The sequence below is a fragment of the Nilaparvata lugens genome, chromosome 6, assembly GCF_014356525.2.
Source record: "Nilaparvata lugens isolate BPH chromosome 6, ASM1435652v1, whole genome shotgun sequence".
Classification (NCBI taxonomy): domain Eukaryota; kingdom Metazoa; phylum Arthropoda; class Insecta; order Hemiptera; family Delphacidae; genus Nilaparvata; species Nilaparvata lugens.
This window is the reverse complement of record NC_052509.1, coordinates 43,833,434-43,858,498: the sequence shown is the minus strand read 5'-3', so window position 1 is coordinate 43,858,498 and position 25,065 is coordinate 43,833,434. Positions and strand designations below refer to the sequence as shown.

At 33.5% G+C, this 25,065-nt stretch overlaps 2 protein-coding genes across 3 annotated transcripts; one reads left to right on the top strand and one right to left on the bottom strand.

Moving 5' to 3' along the window:
• Positions 1 to 84: 84 nt before the first annotated feature.
• LOC111054720 (NEDD8-activating enzyme E1 regulatory subunit) lies at positions 85 to 16,304 on the top strand. Its single transcript, XM_022341802.2, has 9 exons — positions 85 to 303; positions 5,568 to 5,732; positions 6,783 to 6,965; positions 8,057 to 8,403; positions 9,625 to 9,764; positions 12,039 to 12,172; positions 12,734 to 12,936; positions 14,558 to 14,812; positions 16,071 to 16,304. The coding sequence occupies exons 1-9, from the start codon at positions 236 to 238 to the stop codon at positions 16,181 to 16,183; spliced, it is 1,608 nt and encodes a 535-aa protein (XP_022197494.2). The 5' UTR covers positions 85 to 235; the 3' UTR covers positions 16,184 to 16,304.
• Positions 16,305 to 16,448: 144 nt separating this feature from the next.
• LOC111054727 lies at positions 16,449 to 24,681 on the bottom strand. Of its 2 annotated transcripts, none has more exons than XR_005571641.1 (3): positions 24,490 to 24,659; positions 19,161 to 19,303; positions 16,449 to 17,568 (listed from the first exon to the last, which is right to left on the bottom strand). XR_005571641.1 is itself a non-coding variant. In XM_022341813.2 (3 exons), the coding sequence occupies exons 1-3, from the start codon at positions 24,600 to 24,602 to the stop codon at positions 17,329 to 17,331; spliced, it is 483 nt and encodes a 160-aa protein (XP_022197505.1). In that variant the 5' UTR covers positions 24,603 to 24,681; the 3' UTR covers positions 16,449 to 17,328. The 2 variants fall into 2 exon arrangements, 1 of the variants encoding a protein (XP_022197505.1); XM_022341813.2 differs by having other exon boundaries at positions 19,161 to 19,290; positions 24,490 to 24,681.
• Between the last annotated feature and the right edge of the window lie 384 nt (positions 24,682 to 25,065).

Below are 25,065 nucleotides of genomic sequence, written 5' to 3'. Positions count from 1 at the left end.
ATTAGAGAAGTTCTTGTTGGAAAGTTATATTATATTCAAGGAAGTGTTTATGGTTTCCTTATAAGACGAACAGCTGTTTTCCTAACCTCAAAGCTTCTGGACTGGATCTGGAATGATTCTACATCTAGAGTTGAATTGTTGAGTAGTTGTTATGGATTATTAGAATTATTTTATAATATTATTGTACTTAATCAAATTCTTATTTGAATAAGAATATTGTAATATTCTGCAAGTAATGGCTTCACCAGCACCAAAATCACCAGAACAATCGGACAAATCGAAGAAATATGATAGACAGTTGAGGTAGGTTAAGTTAAATTTATCTTGCGTTAGGTTGACTAATAATTAATTAATTGCTAAATAAACTTTACAGCTCTTTCAAAGCATGATTAAAACAGTAACTTTAGAGCTTGATATGCTTTATCGTCCTTAATTCTACTATTAAACTTGGATTGCAGGAAATTTTGCTGAGGATGACAAGTTACCGGCTCAGTACCTATATTGTTTTTCTTTTTATATTTCTCATTGATCAATAATTAGTGTAGTTGTTTAATGATCTAAAATGCATTGAACCTGTCTTTCTTTGAACTTTTATCTAGTCAAAGTAGATACGGTATCATATACAACATAACTTAGTTGCAGTTTTTTAATTAAAAAATATTCCTTTTTTCACTTATGGAATTCATCGTTGTAGTTTTCAATTGAAAATGTGCTCCTTTTTATTAATATGCTGACTTACTAATTAACCTTCCAAATGAGCGACATAAATTAGCAACTAAAGTTGAAATGTTTAAGACATTAGTCAGATCGGTTGTAACTTATGGAGCTGAGACTTGGACACTTCTGAGCAGGGATGAAAGAGCCTTGAATTCATTCGAGAGAACGACTTATCGAAGGATCTGGGTACAAGTAGGCTATGTGATAAAGGGGTTTGGAGAGCCAGATATGTCAGTGAAATTGATGATGCTTTGGGTGAAGGAAATATTGTAAGATTTATAACGGCCAGAAGAATAGAATGGCTTGGGCATGTGGTAAGAATGAATATAGAAAGGACGCCACTTAGAGTGCTGGATGGAAGAATGATGGTGTCGAGAAAGAGAGGAAGACCTAGAACGAGATGGATGAATGGCGTGATTGGTGATCTGCGTGTGCTGGGTGTATTGAATAACTGGCGGCAAAGATCCCAGAGAAGAGACGATTTGAGGCGTTGTGTTGAAGAGGCCAAGGTCCACTAAGGACTAAAGAGCCAACTAAAGTAAAGTAAATAAGCGATATAAATTATTTATCTATTTATTTAAAAGGTACAATAAGTGAGACCCTATAGGTGTTGGGGTATAAGTAATTAGTTGCTTATTGCGTGTAATAATTACTATTTACAAACTTCATTCACTGATATGGGATTAAAGTTTTTTATAATAAAATTAGTAAAAATGTATAATACAAACAAACAAAATTATGGAATTAGTAAATAAATATTAATGTTCTATTAAGGATAATAATAAGAAAGGTTATTTTTAGAAAAATGAAAAACAGTAAAGAGTGGAATGAAGAATAAATAGTTTCAATATTTACAGTCTAACTAAATTTTCACAATTTTCCACTCCAATATCAACCAACCAGGAAAATAAACTTTTCTTGAACCTGTGTCTATTGAATTCTTCCCTAATGTAACTTGGTATTGAATTATAAATTTTTGGTCCCAAATATGTGTAGTTTCTTTGCCCAAATGTAGTGTTCATCCTTGGTACTATTGAATACGTGTTTCTCTGCCTTGTTTGATGGTTATGATCTGCCAGTCCTATGTGTTTGTTGTTTCTCCTCATTCGCGTGATGATAGCCTGGATGTAAAGTTGTCTTACACTCATTACTTTACTGTCCTTGAAAAGAATGTTCGTGGGGAATTGATTCTCCTTGAAGCCTATTATTTTTAGTATTCGTTTTTGAAGTTTATAGAGAGGTTCAACATGTGTAAAATTCGTAGCTCCCCAGATAATTATGACGTATCTTAAAATTGATTGCACTAAAGAAAAATAAACAGTTTTTAATGTCTCATAGTTGAGGATTTTACGGAGTTGATAGAATTTGTAGAGAAGCTTCCTGATCCGGGTAATTGATAGATTAATGTGCTTGTCCCATTTGAATTTGTTGTCCACTATTGTTCCTAAATATTTTATTTCATTGACTTGTTGAATTGAAGGGCAATCACACGGTTGTTGGTGCTTCCACAGTGATGCAGGATTATTGAAGAATCCGGTGGTCTCGTCCGTTCTGTCAGAGAAAAGGCTAAAAATTTCGTTTTTGTTGCATTTACTGTAAACAAATTTTCTCTTAACCATTTATCGACTTTGATCAATTCTTCCTGTGCCAGATTAAAAACTTCCTCCCAGGTGTTTCCTTCAAATAGTATACACGTATCATCAGCAAAAGCTATTACTCTTCCTCTTATCTTAATTGAACATAGCTCATTTGCATATGCCAAATACAGAATTGGCCCAAGAACTGTTCCTTGGGGAATCCCAAACTTCATCGTTTCCTCTGAACTGAGATGTTCTTCAACTTTGACTTTTTGACGCCGGTCACAGAGGTATAATCTAAACCATGCTAGAGGAACTCCTCTAATTCCCATGGCTTCTAATTTCTTCAGCAGCAAACTGTGATTAACAGTGTCAAAAGCTTTTGCTAGGTCCAGGAACACTGCTGCACATTTTTTGTTATTTTCTAGCTTATCTGTGACAAAATTTGACAATTCTAATACCGCATCTTCTGTACTCCTCCCCTCACGAAAACCAAATTGATTCCTAGATAGTAAGTTGTTTTTTTCCATGTAATTCACAAGACGTTTCTTTACCAGTTTTTCCAAAATCTTAGAAATATTGCTTATAAGTGAAATAGGCCTGTAATTGGTGGCATTTGTTTTGTCGCCTCCTTTATGTAATGGTCTAACACATGTCTCTTTCATAGCTTTTGGAAAAATTCCTTTTGACAGACTTAAATTAAATATGTGAATTAATGGTTTTACAATTACATTTTTTATCGACTTCAATGTTCTATTATTGATTCCATCAAGTCCTGGAGCACTGTCATTTCGCAAACTACTAATAGCTTCAAGAAGCTCATCTTCAGTTACTGGGTGAAAGTAGATGGAGTGTAGAGTTCTTGTAACAGGTTTATATTGGGATATGATTTGGTCTAGTGGTTTTCTTAAGGAATCTATTATTGTCTCCGCCATTTCTTCACCTACATTTGTGAAAAAGTTATTCATGTGGTTGAGCACAGTTTCTGGATTTTCCTTTAGATTGAAAATCCTATCATCTATTTTAATAGCATTCAATTTCATTTTTGTTTTTGATTTAGAGTCAGTAGCATCTTTGATTACTTTCCACATTTTTTTATTATCCTTTCCAGCTTCATACAATTTCTCTCTATAGTATTGGTCCTTTGTTTCATGAATTAAAGCTGTGAGTGGTGAGTGTATTCCTATACCGACGATAGAAGTTGGTTAAGTTAATGTTGTTTGGGTCTTCCTTTCTTCTTTTGTTGAGTAGATTTCTGGTTCTTATTGCTGCTACTATACCTCTGGTGATCAATGGTTTGATGGGTTTGTACTTCTTCTGCCGCCGATGCTGCTTGATATTATTTTGTATATGTTGTCTCAGAGTTGATAAGAAGGTGTCATAAGATGTATCTGGATTATTATCTTCTAAAACATGAATCCACTCCTCATTCAGTAGTTCATTCTTCAAGCTATTAATGTCTATTTTCTCGTTTATTTCATGTGTTCCAGTTTCATTTGCACTATTTCTCGAAATATGTTGCACTCCTAGAATTGTGGTGAAGTGGTCAGTTATTGTTGATTCATAAATGATTGGAAAAAGATTATCTTTGGAGTTGGTAGCAATGTGATCTATGCAAGAAGCAGTTTCTGTTGTAGTTCTGGTTGCTTGTTTAATGCAGAGTCTGAGCCCATGCTCGCTTAGAAGATCGCAGTAGTCATTCAATTGATGATGTGGACGAATTTGAAGGGTGTTAATATTCATGTCTCCGGCACATATGACTTGTTGCCCTCTTTTCATTCAGGATCGATTCCAAGTCACTCAGGAAATCTGTAATATCATTGAAGGACGGTGATCTGTATATTGCAAGGATGTTCCACTTTTTGTCTGCTGCATCCAACCGAATATGTAGGACATTTGCCTGGTTAATATGTAGCTCAACACATTGTACATTTATACTATCTTTAACATAAACAACTACACCATCATTTTGTAATGGGTTGTTTATGGTGGAAAATACATCATATCCTCGAATGGACTGGAGTACAAATTCAGTCCTAATCCAGCATTCGGTTAGAATAATAACATCAAAAGAAAAATTAATGTCGCACAATTGAATCATCAGCTCATCAAAATTTCTTCTGATACTCCTTATATTGAGACAGAAGATGCTCAAATCACAAGAACTCAATGCTGCACAAAGTTGTTGACTGTTGTTGATCACTTCATCGTTTATTTCTTCAAAATAATCAAGATCCTCGAAGCTGAGCAAATTTGATAAGTTGTTGTTACTCATTATTTAAACTCTCATTAATCCCTTCCATGTTTCTTTCATAATCAGCTGACTATATCTGTATTTTTACAGAAACGGTAAGATACAGATATAAAAAGCTTGGCATCAGCTGATTAAAAGTGAATTGCTTATGTTCGCGGCGCGTAAATCTGTACGCACCGTATTATGTTCTCATAACATACAAATATATAATTTTTTAAATAAAACTATCCAACTTATTTACTAGGCTGCTCATTTTATTGACCTTCTACTCTATCCCTAAATGAGGAAGAGATAACTATAGTGAGGTCCATGTTAAAATGGCAATGAAGAAGGATAGGAAAACAGCGTTGTCGATCCTCTCCTCCTTGCCTCTGCTTTCTAGCTGAAACCGGCAGCTTATACCGGTATATCTGATGTAATAATAACTGTTCGTTCTTGTTTAGAATAATCAATTATTATATTTTATCCGTCAAAAAAATATATTAATTTTCAAGCAATAAATTCTCATAATTATTATTGACTACTTTGTTAATTAATTACATTTCTACATCGTAAAAAACGATTTGGCAATGTTGCGGACAAAAGAAGAACAAAACTTTCACACAGAAAGATATGTTTTATATTGGATCACATTTTGAAATGTGGTCGAGTGTCTCTGTTCAGCTGAAAGCACATGCACTGCCCGAGGCCCGGAGCGTCGGCTACGTTGGAAACCGTAGGATTGACGACGCGTATTATGTACGGCAGGGATGCATCAACATTAGGAGATATCAAAGGACGTCTCTTGAGCTACGTAGGGCGTTCTGAAACCGCCTTCCATTGCGTTATCAAGATATTCACTTTCAAAGCCTGTAAACATTTTTTAAAAAAAATTTCCTACTTTTTTATATCTGAGCCTCATAGTCTCTAGATTTTTTTATACGCATATGGAGAATATTTTCACTTTTTTCCTTATTCATTACAACATATTATGTTGGGTATAGTTTGACAGAAGTAGTTACTTCTCTTTGATTTTCTAGATTGTGGGGAGATCATGGCCAGGCAGATTTGGAAACTGCTCATATTTGTTTGATAAATGCGACTGCTCTGGGCACTGAGATACTGAAGTCGTTGGTCCTGCCAGGAATTGGAGCTTTCACAATTGTTGATGAAAAAAACGTCTCTGAGGAAGATATCGGAGCCAAGTAGGTTATGTGTCCATTATTAAAACTGAAATTACTTTTTTTTAGTTAAGTTATAAGCAAATCAAAATTATAGGAAGATGTGTAATATGTCTTTTATTTAAGTGGTTGACATTTTCCTTTTGTGCATTCCACTTATCTTAACAAAAGTATCCTAAACATATAACAAATTTTATATATAAAAGTATAACCCTATTAAAGTGGTTGACAATTTCCATTTGTTATAATTTCCATTTGTAAGCTTATTTTTGTGAAATATAACCCTATTAAAGTGGTTGACAATTTCAATTTCTTATAATTTCCATTTGTAAGCCTATTTTTTGGAAGAATAAATGATTTATTCAAGTAGGCCAAATAAAAATGAAATTGTTCGATTAATCGAGAAATTACTTGATTTAGCAATTACAGTTCATTTGTGGAAAATTAATATAATCATATTTATAAAATTATAATAATTATAACTGATAATTACTTCCATCCCATATTCTCAAGTTGAGCCAAGCTCCACAATTATTGTCTTCATGTTACACGATTGTGGAAAATCATTGTTACTACAAATCAATTCAGGATTTTAATACATTATTCAAAAATATTTTATCCATCTACTATTCACAGAAATATTCTTCAAGTTAGTGAATATTATACTCAACATTAAACATTTTGTACCTTATGAATTGAATTGAATGGGTATTATCTTAGAGAAACAATAGCGTAAGTAGATATCCCATGGTATAGGACTTTTATGTCACAACTTTTACTGTTATCTCAAGACGATAGTTCACGTAGTTCTTTCCTGTGAAGCTGAGTGACGCTGGTAGTCTCTCATATTGTGCCGTTCCTACACTCTCTGCCCAACAAAACAGTAAAAATCAACAATAATCAACAGTAATCGGCTTGAGATAACAGTAAAAGTTGCGACATAAATGCCCTATACCATGGGATATCTACTTACGCTATTGTTTCTCTATTGTATTATTTTATTAGTCAATAATTGTGTATCTTGAATCAATGAATGAATCATGATAAAAATTGTTTCTTTTTTCAAATTTTCAGTTTCTTCTTGGATGCTAATCATATTGGCAAGTCAAGGGCCAAGGTTGCTACTCAGCTACTCCTCGAGCTCAACCCTGATGTTAAAGGCGATTTCGTCGATGAAAGTCCAAAGCAGATACTAGAAACAAATCCGGACTTTTTCATCGGTCATACACTTGTGATTGCCACTGCTGTATCAGAACGGTAATTCAGATCACAAATAGCCTCTTCTAAGGATAATAATTTAAACCAATTATTCTACTGTCAATAATTATAAACTAGAAAATTATTCAACAATGTTGAGAAATTATATGATTTTTTCAATGATATTTAAATACATGAAACGGCGATATTTGAGAATATTACAGAACTAATTAGATTTTTCCAAGTTTCATAGAGAATGTTCCATATGGAGTATGTAGATAATGTTTATTAACATAAAGGAATTTGTAACACTTATCCACTCACAATGCCAAAGCAATTCTCATCTAAGAACATTCATTCTTATTCAGGATAACCTTTTGTCGTTTTGGTCAGGCGCAAAGAACAATGAAATTCCCCCAACTGACTGAACGTCTTATTGTTTAAACGAACAATATGATTCGAACAATATAGTTGAGAAACATTTCCACTTTCTTGGCAAGGGCTACTCGTATTTACATAAAAATTAAAAATCAAAGTATTCTTATTTCAACTCTATTTTATATATTGGGAAAATATATTTATATTAAATATATCATGGAAAACCTAATGTGATTCTTATTTATTGATTGTATTGTTTCATGTTCTTCATCACATTCGATTATCATGTTTGCTACTAAAGAGTTCAGCCGTGTTTTTGTCCATCAAAGAGTTATTCTAAATTCAACTTGTAATCCCCAATCTTATAATTTTTGATAGATGATGAGCAATAAATAGGTGTAAAGTATTCTACATCTTCCGGCTTTTGAATTCAACTCAATGTTGTAAACTTGAAAAATATATCTTGTTCTGTTTGCAGTGTATTCTAAACAGTATTCTTTTCTTTTTGCAGTGTATTCTAATCAGTAATCTATTCCGTTTGTAGTGTAATCTAATCAGCTATATTCTAATTAGAATATTCTAATGAGTTTCCTATTCTGTTTTCAGTGTATTCTAATCAGGATTCTCTTCTACTTCTGTATATTCTAATCAGGATTCTTTTCTGTTTCAGTGTATTCTAAACAGTTGAATCAGAATATTCTAATCAATTAAATCACTATATTCTAATCAGTTAAATCAGTATAATGCTCATCAGTATTGAATTACGTTTGCAGTGTACTAGTGCCGCTATCGACGCGACTCTGGGAAGCGGGTGTTCCGTTGCTGGTGGCCCGCAGCTATGGTTTCATCGGTGCGATTCGCATCCAGGTGGAGGAGCACTGTGTGGTCGAGTCGCACCCCGACGACCAGCACCCCGACCTGCGCCTGGACGCGCCCTTCCCCCACCTCAAGCAGTTCGCCACCTCCTTCGACATGACGCGGCTCGAGCTCAAGGATCACGCGCGCATTCCCTACGTTGTGCCGCTCTATCAGGCGCTGCACGCCTGGATCGAACAGCACAGCGGCGCGTTCCCCACCACCTCCAAGGACAAGAACGAACTGAGAGAGATGATAAAGCAAGGCGAGTCCTCAACATAAAATTATTTCTATGTTTAATGTAAATGGGATAATCTAATTGAAAAATTATATCATAGTACCCTCTTAAACTAATAAGTTAAGTAGCCCTGAAGAAATACGTTTTTAGGGATAATCCAAATAATCCCTATTAAACGAAAATCCAAAGTCAAATGCTGTAAATCACCCCGAAGATTTCTGCTACTACAATATTGGTTAACAGCTACAGTAGATGCAAATTTGATGAGGGCTACTATCCAAAAATTATTTGCCAGCCTGGGAATTGAATCCGGTACCTCTTAAATATTTGCAGTAGCAGAAGTTTTGTGGTAGTTTACAGCATTTACTTCACATTATTTATCGATTAGCATTTGAAAGAATGCAATTTCCATCTATTCCTGTAAAATACGTATTTACTGATCTTATGTTATATCAATGATGCTACGGTATTCATTTCCGATGTGTTTCGTTTTTGAATGTTTCAAATAACGGATCAAAATTTATATTTTTCTCCATTCACTTGTGATTTTTCGTAATAAGATTGAATCAATTCGTGAAATTTCCAGTAACCTCAGTTAGAATGATATATAACAATGAAAAGCAATTTGAACGTCAACTATATAATGCTCTTTTGATTTGCAAAATTAATAGTGGCTGGAAAAATTATAATGCTGTTTTGATTATTAGAATAACTCTATATGTGCATGGGGCATTTACATAAACATTAAGATGTCGCTTGAAGTAAAAATACTCTTTTACACTAAACGTGTGCAGCCAAACATGTTATAATTTCATATATACATTGTAAGGAAGTTTTTTCCTGTATTAATTGACTTGCATTTTCCTACAACAAGCCCCAGGTCTGTTAGTGTTGAGCTTGTCAAAAATTGAGACGTGTGTGGCATGACATGACACAGCGCGAAGTTTTGTAGCACTTGCAAAAGATAGCACCTGCAATCATTGTAGAAATCAATCTGAAAAAAACAATGGATCAGCTAATCCATTGATTCGCGCTGACCAAGTAGCGTCTCAATTCGCGACAAGAGAAATGAAATGTAAGATCCACGGGATAAGGCAGATTATACAATTCGATTAAAATTCGAGAAAAATGTTTAATCAATTTATATTAAATGATCTGATATGATCTGATTTGAAAGCCAGTGCATCACCCTCAAATTTTGGGCTGTTATCTATTCTTGCTTGAATTGCTGTTTTGTTTTTTCGCCAGGAAATAAAAACCCAGATTCTGAAGAACAGAACTTCACCGAAGCAATTCGTGCCGTGAACTTTGCTGTAAGGAAAACTGTTGTTCCAAAAGATGTAAATGATATCCTGAATGACAATAAATGTATTAATTTAACATCAAAGGTGAGTTGCATGCTTCCATAAGTTCGATGTAATGTCTATTCCTTCTCAATAGATGACTTTATTCCACAATTTATAATTATCTCATTTAATGAATAATACTTGTGATTTATTTGTTGTGATAACAGTCCAATAATAACCTTTTCATATTTTTACAACCTATCGAATCAAAAAAGACATCATACAAGCACTCATTTGATTTTTTTCAAAGTAACTTGAGGCCATGGATGTTGGAAAGTGTTACCAACACAGGCTTTATCGTCCACAACACGACAAATCTGCGCATATGCTGATGATGTGTTGCTCATTTCCAGAAACGAGACGGAGCTGATAGGAATGTTTGAGGAGCTCCTGACAGCTGGAGAGAGGATGGGTCTGGAAGTGAATGAAGAAAAGACATGCTCATTAGAATGTCAAGGAATGTTGCACGAAGAGTGGTGAATGACTTTGTGGTTGGGGAATATTATCTTGAAAGTACACAGCATTTTGCATACTTCGTTGCTGATGTAAATAATGCCAATAGGTTGAGTGATAAAATAGAGCAGAAAATAATAGCGGGCTATAGTGCCTATTTTGCAAATAAAATTGATCACCTCTCGATCACTATCTAGAGCAACAAAACTAAAAATTTACAAAACATTGGTAAAACCAATTATCACTTATAGTAAAGGGACATGATATCTCACAGAAGTTGATGCCTCTCACAGGCGAATTTATGGGGACATCAATATTGGAGTGTGGAAGAGAAGGTCAAACAATGAAATTATATCCTTAGAGGTGAGGATGTAGTGCGTTCCATTACATAGCAAACACTGCGCTGGGCTGGTCATGTTGAGAGAATGGCAAAACATAGAATGCTAAAACAGGGTAGCCACCTACCGGGAAAACCGGGAGAACCTTGAATTCCTCATGATTTTACTAACCGGGAAAAATACCGCGAATTCCTCATGAATTTTTCCAATTACTCATGAAGTTTTCATAAATTTCAATTAATCTAGTAAAGAAGTTTACATTAACATATTTAGCCTAATTAGTAAACTTCCTTTAATTTTAGGTTAGCCTATGCTTTTTTTAATGCTTTTGAATGTACTGATGAAAGTTCCTCTGGTGCAATCATAAAGTTTTTATAGTCTAAGGGTGTAACTAAAGACTGTTGGCCTTGTAGATTTCACATTAATTTCTGGTTTCAATCGATTAGTTAGCTTGATTTGATTGTAAAACAGTGAAAAAAAATTTGCTCTCGCTTATAGTTTATTTTAAAATGATCATATTTGTAGTCATGATATTATAAATTACATTTCAAAATAAAATATTATGATGGCTTCATTCTCTTCGGAATGAGACTTTCTTCAAGGTTTGAAGAGTCACCAACAGCCGGAATCGGCTATAATGATAGTGTACATACGGTGCATATATATGGCTTCATTAGTGAAAGTATGACTCAGAACACATAATACATTTTCAAATGTATTGAAAACTTTAACATTGAAGTTTATGTTTGTGAGGATTTTTTTGTTTTTTAACTACTCACTGAGTATTGAAAATGGACCCTGTCCGAAAGCACTGCACACATGAGTAGTTGAAAGAATGTAAATTCCTCACAAAAATAGACTGTTGTGTCAAAAATTATCAATAGTTATGGAAATTTAAATACGGTATTCGCAATTCGTCATGAAAGATCAAACTGAAGATTTCCATAATAAATTTTTTTGAATGTATCTTGTTCCTCAAATGCCGGAACTCTACCTGGAAAATTTGAAATTTTACTCTGGAAAACCGGGAATTTCTCATTTTATAATGGGTGGCCACCCTGTAAAAGCAATTGATATGCCCAGAATGGAAGGTAGAAGACGACATGGGAGGCCTCGCAACCGATGGAGAAATCGGCCACGACGAAAGATGGGAGTTATGGTATGGGGCGAAAGGCATGTGACATGTGACCATGATATGTGGGGGGGGGGCTCTTATGCGAGAGGCTGTAGCTCACATCGAGTTGTAATGCCAGCAGAAGAAGAAGAACTTGAAGTCAATATTGTTTTAAAATGTGAAAATTTATGTGGTTTATTTTGAATAATTCCATTAAAATCATAACATACGTTGAAATCGTCTAACTGATCTATTAATCATATTCAATTTTTATCGTCTTTTTTCTTTAGTGCTACTTTTAATATAAATAAGAATATAAATCTGATTTTATATTTTTATTCAATTTTCATCATATGACGGATATTTTGATGTACTTTCCAATATCCTTTAGAGTATGTTTATCCTTTCCAGAGTAAACCATTTTGGATTACAGCCAAAGCTGTTAAGGATTTTGTTGATAATGAAGGTAAAGGCCTTTTACCTTTGAGGGGATCACTGCCTGATATGACATCAGATACGAACAATTACGTTAAGCTGCAGCAAATGTGAGTACACTATGTTGTGTTTTTTTTTTACTTTTGTTATAGTAATTTTCTATTTGACAGTGTCTTTTTCTATTTTTATTATTATCAATGTTAATAATAATTACTGAACAGATTTGTATCTGTCTTTGAGTACTCAAAATTTTTGGTTACTTCATAGCCCACTTAGGCCCGGTTGCACAACAGCCGGTTAAATTTTAACCGTGATTAATCTCACGAGAACCAATCAGAGAAGGCGATCTAAAAAGACGGCTTCTCTTATTTGTTCTCGTGAAATTAATCACGGTTAATATTTAACAGGCTGTTGTGCACTTGAACTCATTTGGAGCAAACATTTCATACAGAGGATTTTGGTTGGCAGGTCCACTGGTGTGACAAATGCATCAACCTTTAAGGCAATTATGATGAAGAATAGTCATGAGTGTATGTAACTTTTAGTGGGAAAAGTATTCGTTCATATTCATTCGTCTTTTATGGCCAATCAGAGGTTGAAAAAATGATCCTCGTATTTTCGTCTATAAACTCATAAAATATAACAAATTTATTGCTTGATTTTATTCGCAGATACCATAAACAATCGTCAAAGGATGCTGAAATAGTATTTCGACGTGCCCAGCAGCTTCTCTACTCACTGAGTCAACCAAGTGATAATATTAGCGAATCATATGTGAAAAATTTCTGTAAGCATGCTTCCAGCATAGCCATACAGCGTGGGTCTTGTGTAGCCAGTGAATATGATCAAAAAACGGCCAATGCTTCCGAAATAGGTGATTACTAAATTATCAAAAAATATTGCTACATCTATTGAAGTGTCACCACACATAAATTATTAAATAATTAAAGTGCAATTGATCAGCGTTCATAAACTCCACCCAGACGATTAAGGGCCGGCTTCCGAGCTCGGCATTTAGCTAAGCAGTCCTAGACTTTAAACAGCTGCACTCACAAAATTGGCTTTCCAAAACGGGGCGTAGTCGCAGCTCTTATAACAGTAGTCGTAGTTTTCATTTTCTCATTTCTATAATTGGAAACGTTTATCCTTGACAAAATTAGACATTCCTAATTAATTAAAAATTGCTGAAACTTTACACTATTTTCTCTTTATTTAATTTTGTATTCAATTTTATAGCGTTTCGAAATTCAATTCAAACGTGACTATGACAATGACTGCGACTACGCCCCGTTTTGGAAAACAATTTTCTGACTCCAGCTGTTTAAAGTCTAGGACTTAGCTAAATCCCGAGCTCGGAAACCGGCCTTAAGTCTTGTTTAGTATTCTCGTTTATATTTTTAACATTTTTTTCAATGTTAGATTTTATTGGAGGCTTCTCATTTACAGTAGCCTATTCTGTGATTCCAACTCTACTCAATTAATAGATTTTTATTTACTTGTTATTTGGGCAATTGTCTGGAATTGAATCACTACTAGTTTGTAGATAATATAATTTATTTTATTCTTATATTCTATTTTGTAAAATATTTAGCTTCGACCTACTTATAGCTAACAAGTTACAATAGTTAGTTCACAAGAAAGCAGATTATAGATTAAAAAATAGATTTGCAACTGATTGAAAGTTCATTCCTATATAAAAATCTAATTTGGTTGTTTTTATGAGAATGCATGCTACTATAGTAGGATTCGTTAGCATTTTTACTCGAGATCGGGGATATCATTTTTGAAATAAGGCTAATCTGATTTTGTAGATTGCTCATATAAGCTGTAAGTCCGCACAAACGTAAAATCAAATACTCTATACTAGTTAAAAATAAAAATTATACCAAGTTAAATTATAAAACTATTGTTTATTCACGCACAGGTTTTACTTGCAAGTGAGCTGAATCTCAAGTTTTAGCAATACCGTACACAATTTTCATTGTAATTTGTTTAAAAAAATATCACTTCATCAGATTTGACTGATTTATCTAGATTTATATCAGTATTTTATTAATATCACCCTTTCCCATTGAATTTCTTTACTGAATGAAAACATTTCCCTTCGACTAAACCTTTTACTGAGTCATTTATTTTTCCATTCAATCAATCATGTACAATTATTATTATTATTATACTTACTTGAGAAGACACAACGGGTTTATAACGAAAACTGTCCCTTTTCAAAATTCACACTTGAAAAACAAACATATTAATTTAAAATAGTTATTATGAATGAATGAAGATTAAAAAATTAAATATAATCATTCAAAAATCTAGATTTTGAGTAAAACTTGGAAATAAAAACATTTCGAATAATATCATCTCAGATTCTGAGAGAATTCTAGATTTTATTTTTAGGACTACCACCTTTTTCCAGCATTAAGCATGAGTGAATCTTCATAATTAATTCAACCATTTGCAGTTGAAAATCATGATCTTCTTTGTCATTTCAGCATTGAGCTTAGAACAGCCAGACAGTATGATGGTCTATTATGTTATGTTGAGGGCGATCGACCGATTCTTCGACGAGTACAATGCGTATCCAGGTGAATTCGATGATCAGCTGGAAGTTGATATAATCAAAATGAAGTCGTGCATCTCTAAGCTGCTGAGTGAGTGGAGTTGTGGACCGTTATCAAAAGACGACTACGTACATGAAATTTGCAGATACGGGGGTGCTGAACTTCATTCAGTATCTGCATTCATAGGTGAGATTACTACTATTAATATTATAATTCAAAAACTTCAACAGCTTTTATCAAACTAATCAATTCAAAAAAAAATCCTTCAGAATCTTTTGTTATTCATGACTAAACGTTTGGAACTGTATTGCTACTTGATACTAGTGTGACATTTTATTTTATGTCCTACAGTAACAACTTAGAAGTGGTATTATTATTTCTGGATTCTGTTGAATTATTGTTGAAGAACAATTGTAGAGCCATCATTTCTATGAATACAGTTTGGGAAGAATAATGTTGGTAGACATCACGGTGTTCAATCATTCCATAATTAATGTTATTTGATAACTATTTTTAAAATAATCAAAGACATTCAATTGAGATGCGTGTCATTATGTGATCTGCCTATAGATTGATCTGCCTATATTATGCTTCAAAATGTCTTATGAAATGACTGTTTTATTAATCCTCATCGTCATAGAAAGCATTCCATAAAATTATGAAGCAATGTGTAATGATTTATATACACAATACCAGTCACAAAATAGATTTTAATTGAAAATAATTCTTCTTCCTCAACTTGTTAAAACTTCAGTATTGTCTATTGATTCACTGTTCATCAGGTTTTGGAATACTATCTCTCTGTAATGTCAAATTCTGTGAGGAATACAGCTATGTATTTGTTTGTTTTCTTGTTTCGTAGTGTAAATTGTTCAATTCAAAATGTGGCTCTTTTATAACCTGTATTTTTGAACTATGTTTTGAAAATTGAATTAGGGTCAGGTTTGGGCGTGAGCCTGTTCATCCTTTCCGCAATTGATTGTAATGAAATGAAACACATCTTTATTAGGCTGAGTTAAGACTTTCATCTCCTTTCTACCACTCAACCTTGATTGAACTTATTGTAATAAATATAATAACTGTATATTGAAAATAAATTATTATGTATGAACAATACTCTCAATGTTATTTGAATCAAGTAGAGATGAATCTATGCTTGTCCACAGATTTTTCTCTATTTTTTGAATCTCTCATTTTCAAAGATGAGAGTCCACACCATCTCATGATCTATCACTAGAATGTTAACGCTTCTATTGTTAAAATACCCGCTTATCTTTGAAAACTCATTTGTGGAACAATCATCATATGCGTTTTCTGATTTTGACAAAAGAACTTGTTCCAATTCAGAATATATTATATAGGTAGCCTAAACATGTCATGAATTCAGTAGCCCCTTGTTGAGTTAATGTTTTTCTATTTTCTTAATATTCTTTTGTTATTTCAGGTGGATGTGCTGCTCAGGAAGCCATTAAAATAATAACAAAACAATACAAACCTATCAATAACACATTAATTTACGACGCAATCTCATCCACCACTGCCACGTTTGCCTTCTAATATCGCTGTAATCATGAACCACGTAATCCAATACAACATTTCGTAAAGTATATCAAATATACAAGAATATGTGATTAATTTATATTTTTTCCATGCAATAAACGTTGTTTCCAATAAGCTGTCTCGATAATTACATCCGCCCCACATTAAGTTTTACTCTAATCTATTGTTTTAACAGATTATATTTGTAATAATCCAATTCGAATTGATATCTTTGAACACTTGAATTTGAAGTAGCCTTCGATCGCAACCAATCGAGACTCACTCACAAGCTTGGAGGTTCATCTACTTAATTTAATTCATAAAACTTCAAACCTAGGATGCTTCTGGCATCACTTTTTAAAACTAATTCCAATAATTCCCTAATTTTGTATCCTATACAAAGGTAGAATAAATTTTTAAGTGAATTACCCCTGTTCTTTTATTTGTCGATTTATTTTATCTCGATGAATTATGATTTTGATTAGAGATTATTGGTAGGATTTACAATCCAAATAATTAACGAAATTCGAAACTGATGATTGTTTATTGGGAAGTAAACATTTCAGCTACAGTAAATCTAGACTCTATTTTTTCACAGTTTACCAAATGCTCTATTATAAAATCAAATTTTATTCCTTCATCAATACAAAGAGAAACTATGAAAATAAATACTAGGAAACTCAATTAAATATCACATGCATATTTCGTTCAACTGTTCAAAATCATCTTACTAGAGTTTCAGGACTCCTCATGAATGGGCTATCGCATCCAGTTATTATATCTTTTGATTTACTTTCTACCAACTTATTTTTAATAACACTTGTAAACTCCTATTTTTAGAAATATCGTGATGAAAATATTTTTATTTTATGATATCATTTTTATCAAACTTTGTTATTAAGAGAAAAATATACTCACAGAAAAAATTGAATGAAATCTTCTTAATTATAAGCGCAACCTTTTATAGGGTGCTGAGAGTCTAGAAAAATATTTCATGTTTTTAAGAGACTTCATTATATTGTGGAATATCAAAACTACACTTCGTGTAGTTGTAAATGACTGTTTTATATATTTTCTATCATGTATTTTAGATGATGTACTAATTTATTCTTTGGTTTTTGTTCATCCTGTCTCATCATAGTTTGGCAATTACGGGAATATTTTCAAAATATTGGGTAAAAGTGAACATCCTGAAATAGTGTGAGTCGCTTTCCAGAATTAGGCTCTATGGCAGTTACAATGCACCGGTAGAGGCCGCGGTCGAGTGGAGTGATGTCGACAAATCTGAGCGTTGACCCGTGCGGCCGTGTGAACAGAATGTAGTCCTGTTGTATTCCGTGCTGCCTGTAGATCTCATCCAAACTGTTGTTGTCCCCTAGGTCGGCCCTCTCCCATATTATGTTCTGAAAGTCATATTATCGGATAACTACTACGAAATTAATTATATATTATAATAAATAAATTGAAATAGTATATAAAATGAACGTTAATAGCAGTGCTCTCATTCTGTTCACTTGTACTGAAAATAATCCTCACTTTTAAATTAAGATAGTATTTACTACTAAACTCAAACTCGATCGATTTTCTCGAAACTCTATGCAGGGAAAATTATGGTGGAAAAATTACACAATAATTAAATAAAATCACAATATTTTGACGTTTTCCTCTAGGCTAAGTCAATATACAACTAGCAAGGGTGTCATTATTGTCGAGAATTGAGTTTTTTGAAAATATTATGTTTCTATTAAAATATGGGAAATTTCCAACAACAGTGTTAAAATTGATAGCATGATACTTAGTTAAACTCTGTTTAATTTACACAAGGTGGGAACTATTTTAGGTAGGTATTGAATAAAATTCATAAACATATTTTTAAGTCTTATATATCCCGACAAATCATAAGAACACAAATGGAAATTTTGGATTTATACAGAAAAAATGTTACTTTTCGAATACTCCAATAAGGTGGCGATCATCATTTCACACATATTGTTTGTCTTACACTGAAATTCTCACTAATACGTAAATATTCAAAATTTTCGTTATTTGGTTGTTCAAAAATTCATGAAAGGCCACTCCATTATTCGGCCAAAGTGACTGTCTGGTGTGCGATGTCTTCGAATAGAATAAAATAGGATGACAACGCGACCACGCAGTTACCGTAACAGCATCCATTCAATAAACATAAACATACAGTAATATCAGTTCGCTATAAGATCTAAGCTCGTGTGATCTCTTTTTATGAGGATATCTCAAATCAAAGGTTTTCGAGACTCGTCCAGCAACAATAAACTTTAAAATGCGGATAACACAGAAATTTTTGCAATAATACCAGAGGTGTTACGGCGTGTTAGTGAGAATTTCAGTTTTAGACTTGAAAATGTGTGCAAAATGGTGGTCGTCTCCTTACTGGAGTAATATTCAAGAATTACCAAATTTTCTGTATAAAACAAAAATTCCAATTTGTGTTCTTACGATTTGTTGAGACTTGGAAATGACCAGTTAATTTTATTTTAATGCCTAAAATTGTACCGTTTGGCTGCCCCACCTTATAAATAACAATTTCTATAATGATTATAACTCTCATGGCATAAAATCGTCAACTTCAACTTAACCTCTCATTTGTAAGGTGGTATTTGTGATTCAAAAATATCGAATATTATTGTATTATTTTGTAATGTGTATTTCGCAAAATTAAAGTCCTTGATTTTCGACCTTCAACTGACAATTCCAACTTGAGGTGTTTTCACAGGTTTAACACAAATTCTCTCTATGATTTATAACTCCATTGTAAACTCCTTCATTCACTTTCAACAGAACCTAGAACTTGGCATTGAAATCTGAATTTTGTTTGAATGAATCGATCTTGTAGTAGACAATACAGCAAGTCAACTGCTTTTTTGTTTTAATCTTATCATGGAACATCTCTGAAAACTCTATTATTTTCATTTGAAATGTATAACCTATCAAATTGAGGAAATAAGTGATTACTTACGGAGACAGTCACAAGGTTTTCTGGGAAGTCGCATATGAGCTCGGCACCAACCGGAAGCAACCGATATCTGCCGAAGCCAGCTCTGGTCCGCGCCGGCCGGTAATGGATTTGCTCCTCATACAATGACCATCTGAATGACACACCTGTTATTGTGTTATTACCAGTCCCAATTCACTCTATTAAAGTTCACAGAAAATATTCAATGCATACCATGTAACACTGGGATAATATTGTGGTCATCTCATTTAATTCCTTGTACAAAATTATAAAAAATTGATGGTATCAAGTATCAAGAAAGTTAGTTTTTTCAGAACGGTCATCAGTGTCAACCACTCATTTCAAATGGACTAGAGAATTTTACCTTGCCTATTAATTTATTTATTTGATTTAAACATGCACAAAATCAAATAAATGATTGGGAGAGAAACAATAGAATTAATCCAAAACTATTTCTCTCCGAATTTAGATAGTTGACAGCCAGTCTGAATGAAGTTATTTCTATTATGAGATTATAGCAACAAGTACAAGTATTCAAGTTGAGAGAAACCTATTAACCTTGCCCAGTATTATCTTATTATTTTCAAGTTAATGTGAAAGTCTTGTTTAAAAATAAATGTTAAGAACAAATTTGGTTTAAATATTTTCTAACAAAATCAGTTTTGAACCCGGAATTGTTCAGTTTGAAGGTTCAAGAAGTATAAGACCTCCAGAAAAAATGACATAATGGCCATGTCGAATCCGAGCGATGCACAAGATGCGTGCTGGATGATTATGAGGAGAATATTCATCAAATTTAATAATTTGTCGGCTAGCGGAACTGAGTGGACTGCTCCATGGTTGCACAGCTTTCAGAGATGATTTGCATTAAGACAATGACAATCTTCGACGCTCATTGTAGTGACAGCATTTTATGGATTATTCTAAAATCGTCTTTTCCCAACAATACACAACGGATATTATTTTTCTAAATCTTTTTAAAAGAGGCTGATTATTTTTTCCTATCTCTTGAGCGAAGGTTGTCTCAGATCGAATAGCATTATCGCATGTATGGAGCTCCCAATCAATGGACACACATGTTTGGAGTAGGTAATTGGGCAGAGAAAGTGACGATCTTAATAGAATTACGGCATATATTATAGCATCATAAGCAATAAATCATAACTAAGGTTCCTGAAATAGTGGGGAGATGGCATGTAAACATTGACCATTGTCCAATTTTTTGTTGGTATATGTTATGAATACATTTCGGACTAGTTTTAGAATTTGAGTATAAATACAGAAGTGCTGATAATAATAGAGTGTTAATGGAGGGGTCCCTGAATGAATTAATGACTGAAAGAAGTAGTCACCTTACTTGTGTAATAGCCTACATGTGACCTGCAAGCAGGTCAAAGCTGATTCTCCTATTAACGATTCCCTTTAGAAAATAGAGATTATTGAAGACGGCATCGTAGTTACTCTAGACGTTTTATGAGTATTTCCATGTTTTGTATGTCTAATTTGTTTTATTGGAATGTGAGTACCGATGTATTATTGCTTTAATAGACACATTTATATATAAGCGTTGAACTGAACTATTGGTGGATTATGAGTGTCTTGTTTTGTGGTAGGCCTACCTACCAACCTTTTCCTTCATTGGAAGACAAGAATTAATTTTCTAATGGAATAATAGGCAATTTGCAAACATATAATAATTATATGAATAAATATTGAATTATTCAACGATCAATATTGTAAGTAAACTGTATTATTCTTATCAGTCAGCTTACATTTTTAACTTTAAAATGTATTGAATTTGATATGTTAGAACAGGAAAACGTGAATGATGAATGCTTTGGAAGCGTGAGAGGAAATACGGAAACGTTTGAAATAATTTGGATTGGAAGTTGTCTCAATATATCAGTCTGGCAAATCAATGTGCATGGATCAATCAATGTCTGTCGATCAGTAAATCAGGGTAGGAGAATGGGAGGAAACGCAGACAACGATTTAGATCCGCTTTTCATGATAAAAGCTGAGTTTTTCTCATAGTTTCTTCTCATAGTTCTGTTCCTCTCAGCTTCTTCTCAAAGAATGGACTACTACTCTGGATAAAAGTTTGAAAAATAAAATAAAAGTTTGAAAACGTACAGCAGTACGTACAGTGTGTATTTGAAAAAAGTACAAAGAAAATAGAGTAGAGATGATAAAAGGCATAAAGAAAGTATCAACCATTTTTTTGACATAATATGATTATAAAGTACACCTATCATTAATTTCTCGATCATGAATTTCCCAAATTTAAAAATGTAATAGTACAGTAGCTAGTTGATGAAAAAAAGAAATTTGAGAACCAAGTTTTTAAAAGGATGCATTTTTTTCTCAATTAAGATGATCTGAAATGGGTTAAAGTTATGTTAAATTTTAATAAACACATAGACATTTATTTATATTTTCAGAGTACCGTATTTTTGAAACAAAAACGTTCATGGATCTAGAGATTTCAATTCCAGATAACATAAAATAGGAAAAAATTCTGAAGGGAGAACATTAATAATGATATGCCAGAAGAAGAATTTAATTGAACAAAGTACTTTGGAAAACCAACTCATTCTTCATTTGAGGAAATTGCATATTTCACCGTGAATATCTTCTCTTCTAATCTAGTTTTGTTTCACTGTAATTGCCATCATATTCAATTAAGAGTAGTTTTCTAGCGTAATTCAAATATAATTTTCCAACATTACAGCAGGTGAAGGACCAAATTGCTATAATGTCAGTGCTACAGAAGAAGTGAGATAAATTATTATCATAAAATGTTCCTAGAATGAGTCACAAAGAACAATAAAGTAATTGTTTCTGGTATCAATAATTAAACTCAGCTTCTGTATGCGGGATATGTCATGAGTATCACATTAGCTGATATTATTATATCAATGAACAAGTAAGTAAGTCAGCAACCTATACTCCCCTAAGCCAATAACGCCCCTCGCCCCCACCCCAAAAAATCTCAAATTTAGCACCAGCCCCCTGCTCCCTGCCGCATTTATAATAAGGCACCCTCGCAGTCAGTCACTGCAATGACTGAAAAATGAAATCTCCCCTTCAAGAATTGATTTTGAAACCTTTCTAACCCAAGAATTTCAATAACACAGTCTGCGGCTGCGCTCCCTGTTGGCACCCTTGAGTAAGTAAATATTTTTATTTTGCAAAACTCCAATATTCTATATTTTTGAGAGGTCAGAAAAGTAGAGTAGTAGGCAACACCACACGCTATTATACTGATGAATAGACAAATCCGATAAGAATTTTTTTGTACCGGTACCTTTTCGATTTGTTTGATAGCAGAATATTATAATTATCGACTTATTTTATGGATATCAAATGCATTCACAAACCAAGAGATACTTTAGAAATTTCACTAGTATGACAAATCAAAAGATTCAAATCATTCATTGGTATTCCTCTCCCAAGGTGACGAGAATGTTTAAACATGAGAGTGGATGAATTAAATCTTTTCAGATCAGACTTCTCAATGGCAATATAAACTGGTGATTGATAAGTGTGAAAAACTATTGCCACTACAACTACTTCTACTACTACTACCACTACTACTACTACTATTGAATTGAAATACTACTATTAAATTGAAAAAAGTCAGATTATTGTTATAAATAATACAGGTAGCTGATGTAAAGAATTCGATCACATTTCTCAATAACAAAGCATTGATAGAATGTTGATGAACCTCGAAATATTTCAGATTAATATTTATAAAAGTAAAATAACCTTACATTTCCGGAAAACTTTATGAAAATTTGGAAGTCTGCTTCTTCCTTCTTGCTGTCTTTTCTGATAATTTCATAATCATGATCTGTGTCTCCACCAGTGGCGAATTCAGAGAAAAAATTCGGGGGGAGATCATAAAATTTGCATAGAAAGCACCTATTTACTTTTAAGGGGGGTCCGCGGCTCTTCCCCAGAAATATTTTGAAAATATATCTTCAATTTGGTGCGATTTTATGCGATCTCTAATTAAAAACTAACATTCCAGTTGTGTTCAGTAGGCCACTTATTATTAAGATTGTTTCTTGAAAATTTCATAGGTCTATGGTTTTTTATTGAATAACGAATAGGATAGGATAAAATAAAATCTTATTAGTCATTCAATTTCTTCAAAAATTAATTTTGTATTGGCCCTGAATATGCCTACTAGGTCTACGGTAGTCTTTATTATATAGCAAGCTTGAATGCTATAATTTTGGCTCCAAAGTAATATTTAAACGGCTTGGATTGAACTTGATTGACAAGTTTTTCCAAGTTTTCGTAATTTCTACTTCAGTGCTCAAACTTAATTTTTTTTGTGATTGGGGGGGGGGGGTTTATAACACCATTTTTGCAAATATTCCAAACATTAATAACTGAGGTACTCTCTAGAAAAAGCTGCTACAGCATTGTTTAAGGGTTTAAATTATGAACTACAACTATAGGCAGTCACTTTCCATATCAACCACTAAAACTAAAACTAAATAAACTATTATCAACTAGAGCAATATAAGCTACAATGAATTTCATCATAATAATGCATGGTAAATAAGTAACAAAATAGACTAACTTTGGAGCTCTATCTCTTGTTTCCTGCTATCTTAGTCCCTATGCACTAGACCACTCTTTGTATAGCACATACCGTAATTATTATCACATCCATTTCTCTCATTCTCTCATCCCTTACATATTTTTTCGACTTATACTTTAGAAGAAAATATAACATTAGAAGCTTATTTTTGTGGCTGATCCAAGCACAAAAAAATCGAGTCCTATTTCGGTGGGGGGATACATCCCCCTCTGGGTGCTCACCGGGGGGAAGGGGGTTTGGCGAGGACATGGATTGTGTCCTTGAATTCTTGTATCAATGATATTATTAAATAGGCTAGTTGATTTATTAGTACCTATAAGCAGAGAAAATCAAAAACCATTCTCAAATCAATATGGTGAGTTCTTAAAATAACTTTTCAAATTGGAATTGAAATTTTCAAATTGATGGAGTTATTGGATGCACTCATATTCCAGTGACCACAAAAATACAATTGAGCTTTGATGGTCATAATATACAATGATTCGCAAAATATATCAATTCTCATTGGATTCAAAGCAAGAAAGGAATACCTGAATCCCCTATTTTAAATGCGGATATAGGCTAATACATTGCTGTCTTGAAGGATAATGATTACTGTATATTGTATAATGCTGTCTTCACAAATAAATTCATCAATGAAATTCTAAAAAAATCATTCAATGGGTACCGATTGGATCGTAAGAAAGAAGCAACAAAGTGTGTACCGGTACCTACTTTCGTTGTGGATAATATTGCTGCCACGAGGGATGATAAATACTGGACAGGGTTGTCTTCACGAACAGCACAACATAGAAGGACACAGATAGAAGAGATAGAAGTCGCAGCATGGCTGGACCCTGGACCAATGCAAGCCGCACACTGACACTCAATTATTATGAAAAGCCAGCGGTCGACTTGACATTCTTCCTTTTAAAGAGGAGAGGTGCACTAGCCACGGGTGATGCCCCTCCCCCATCCACCACCCTTCCCCGCCACACGACGTCAAGGTCACTGATACGCTTTGAATATCGAAGATTCTGTCCGGGAAATGCGTGTTTTCTCAGGAGGAGAACTGTTTCTGGTTAGGGTTTTTCTGCAACAGACTGAGGCGTCCCTAATCGAGATGACTTGTGTTTGTGAGAAATGTTTTCATTTGCGGTTCTAGATTATTTATGGATTTTCAATTTCCAGTGCCGTTATAGATGTGTGTTGGGGATATGAAGTTTCCGATTGCAATAATACTGGTAGATTCTCTATTTAAATGACTGTAATTTTCATGTGTCATAAAACTGTCTGTTATAAGAATATCAG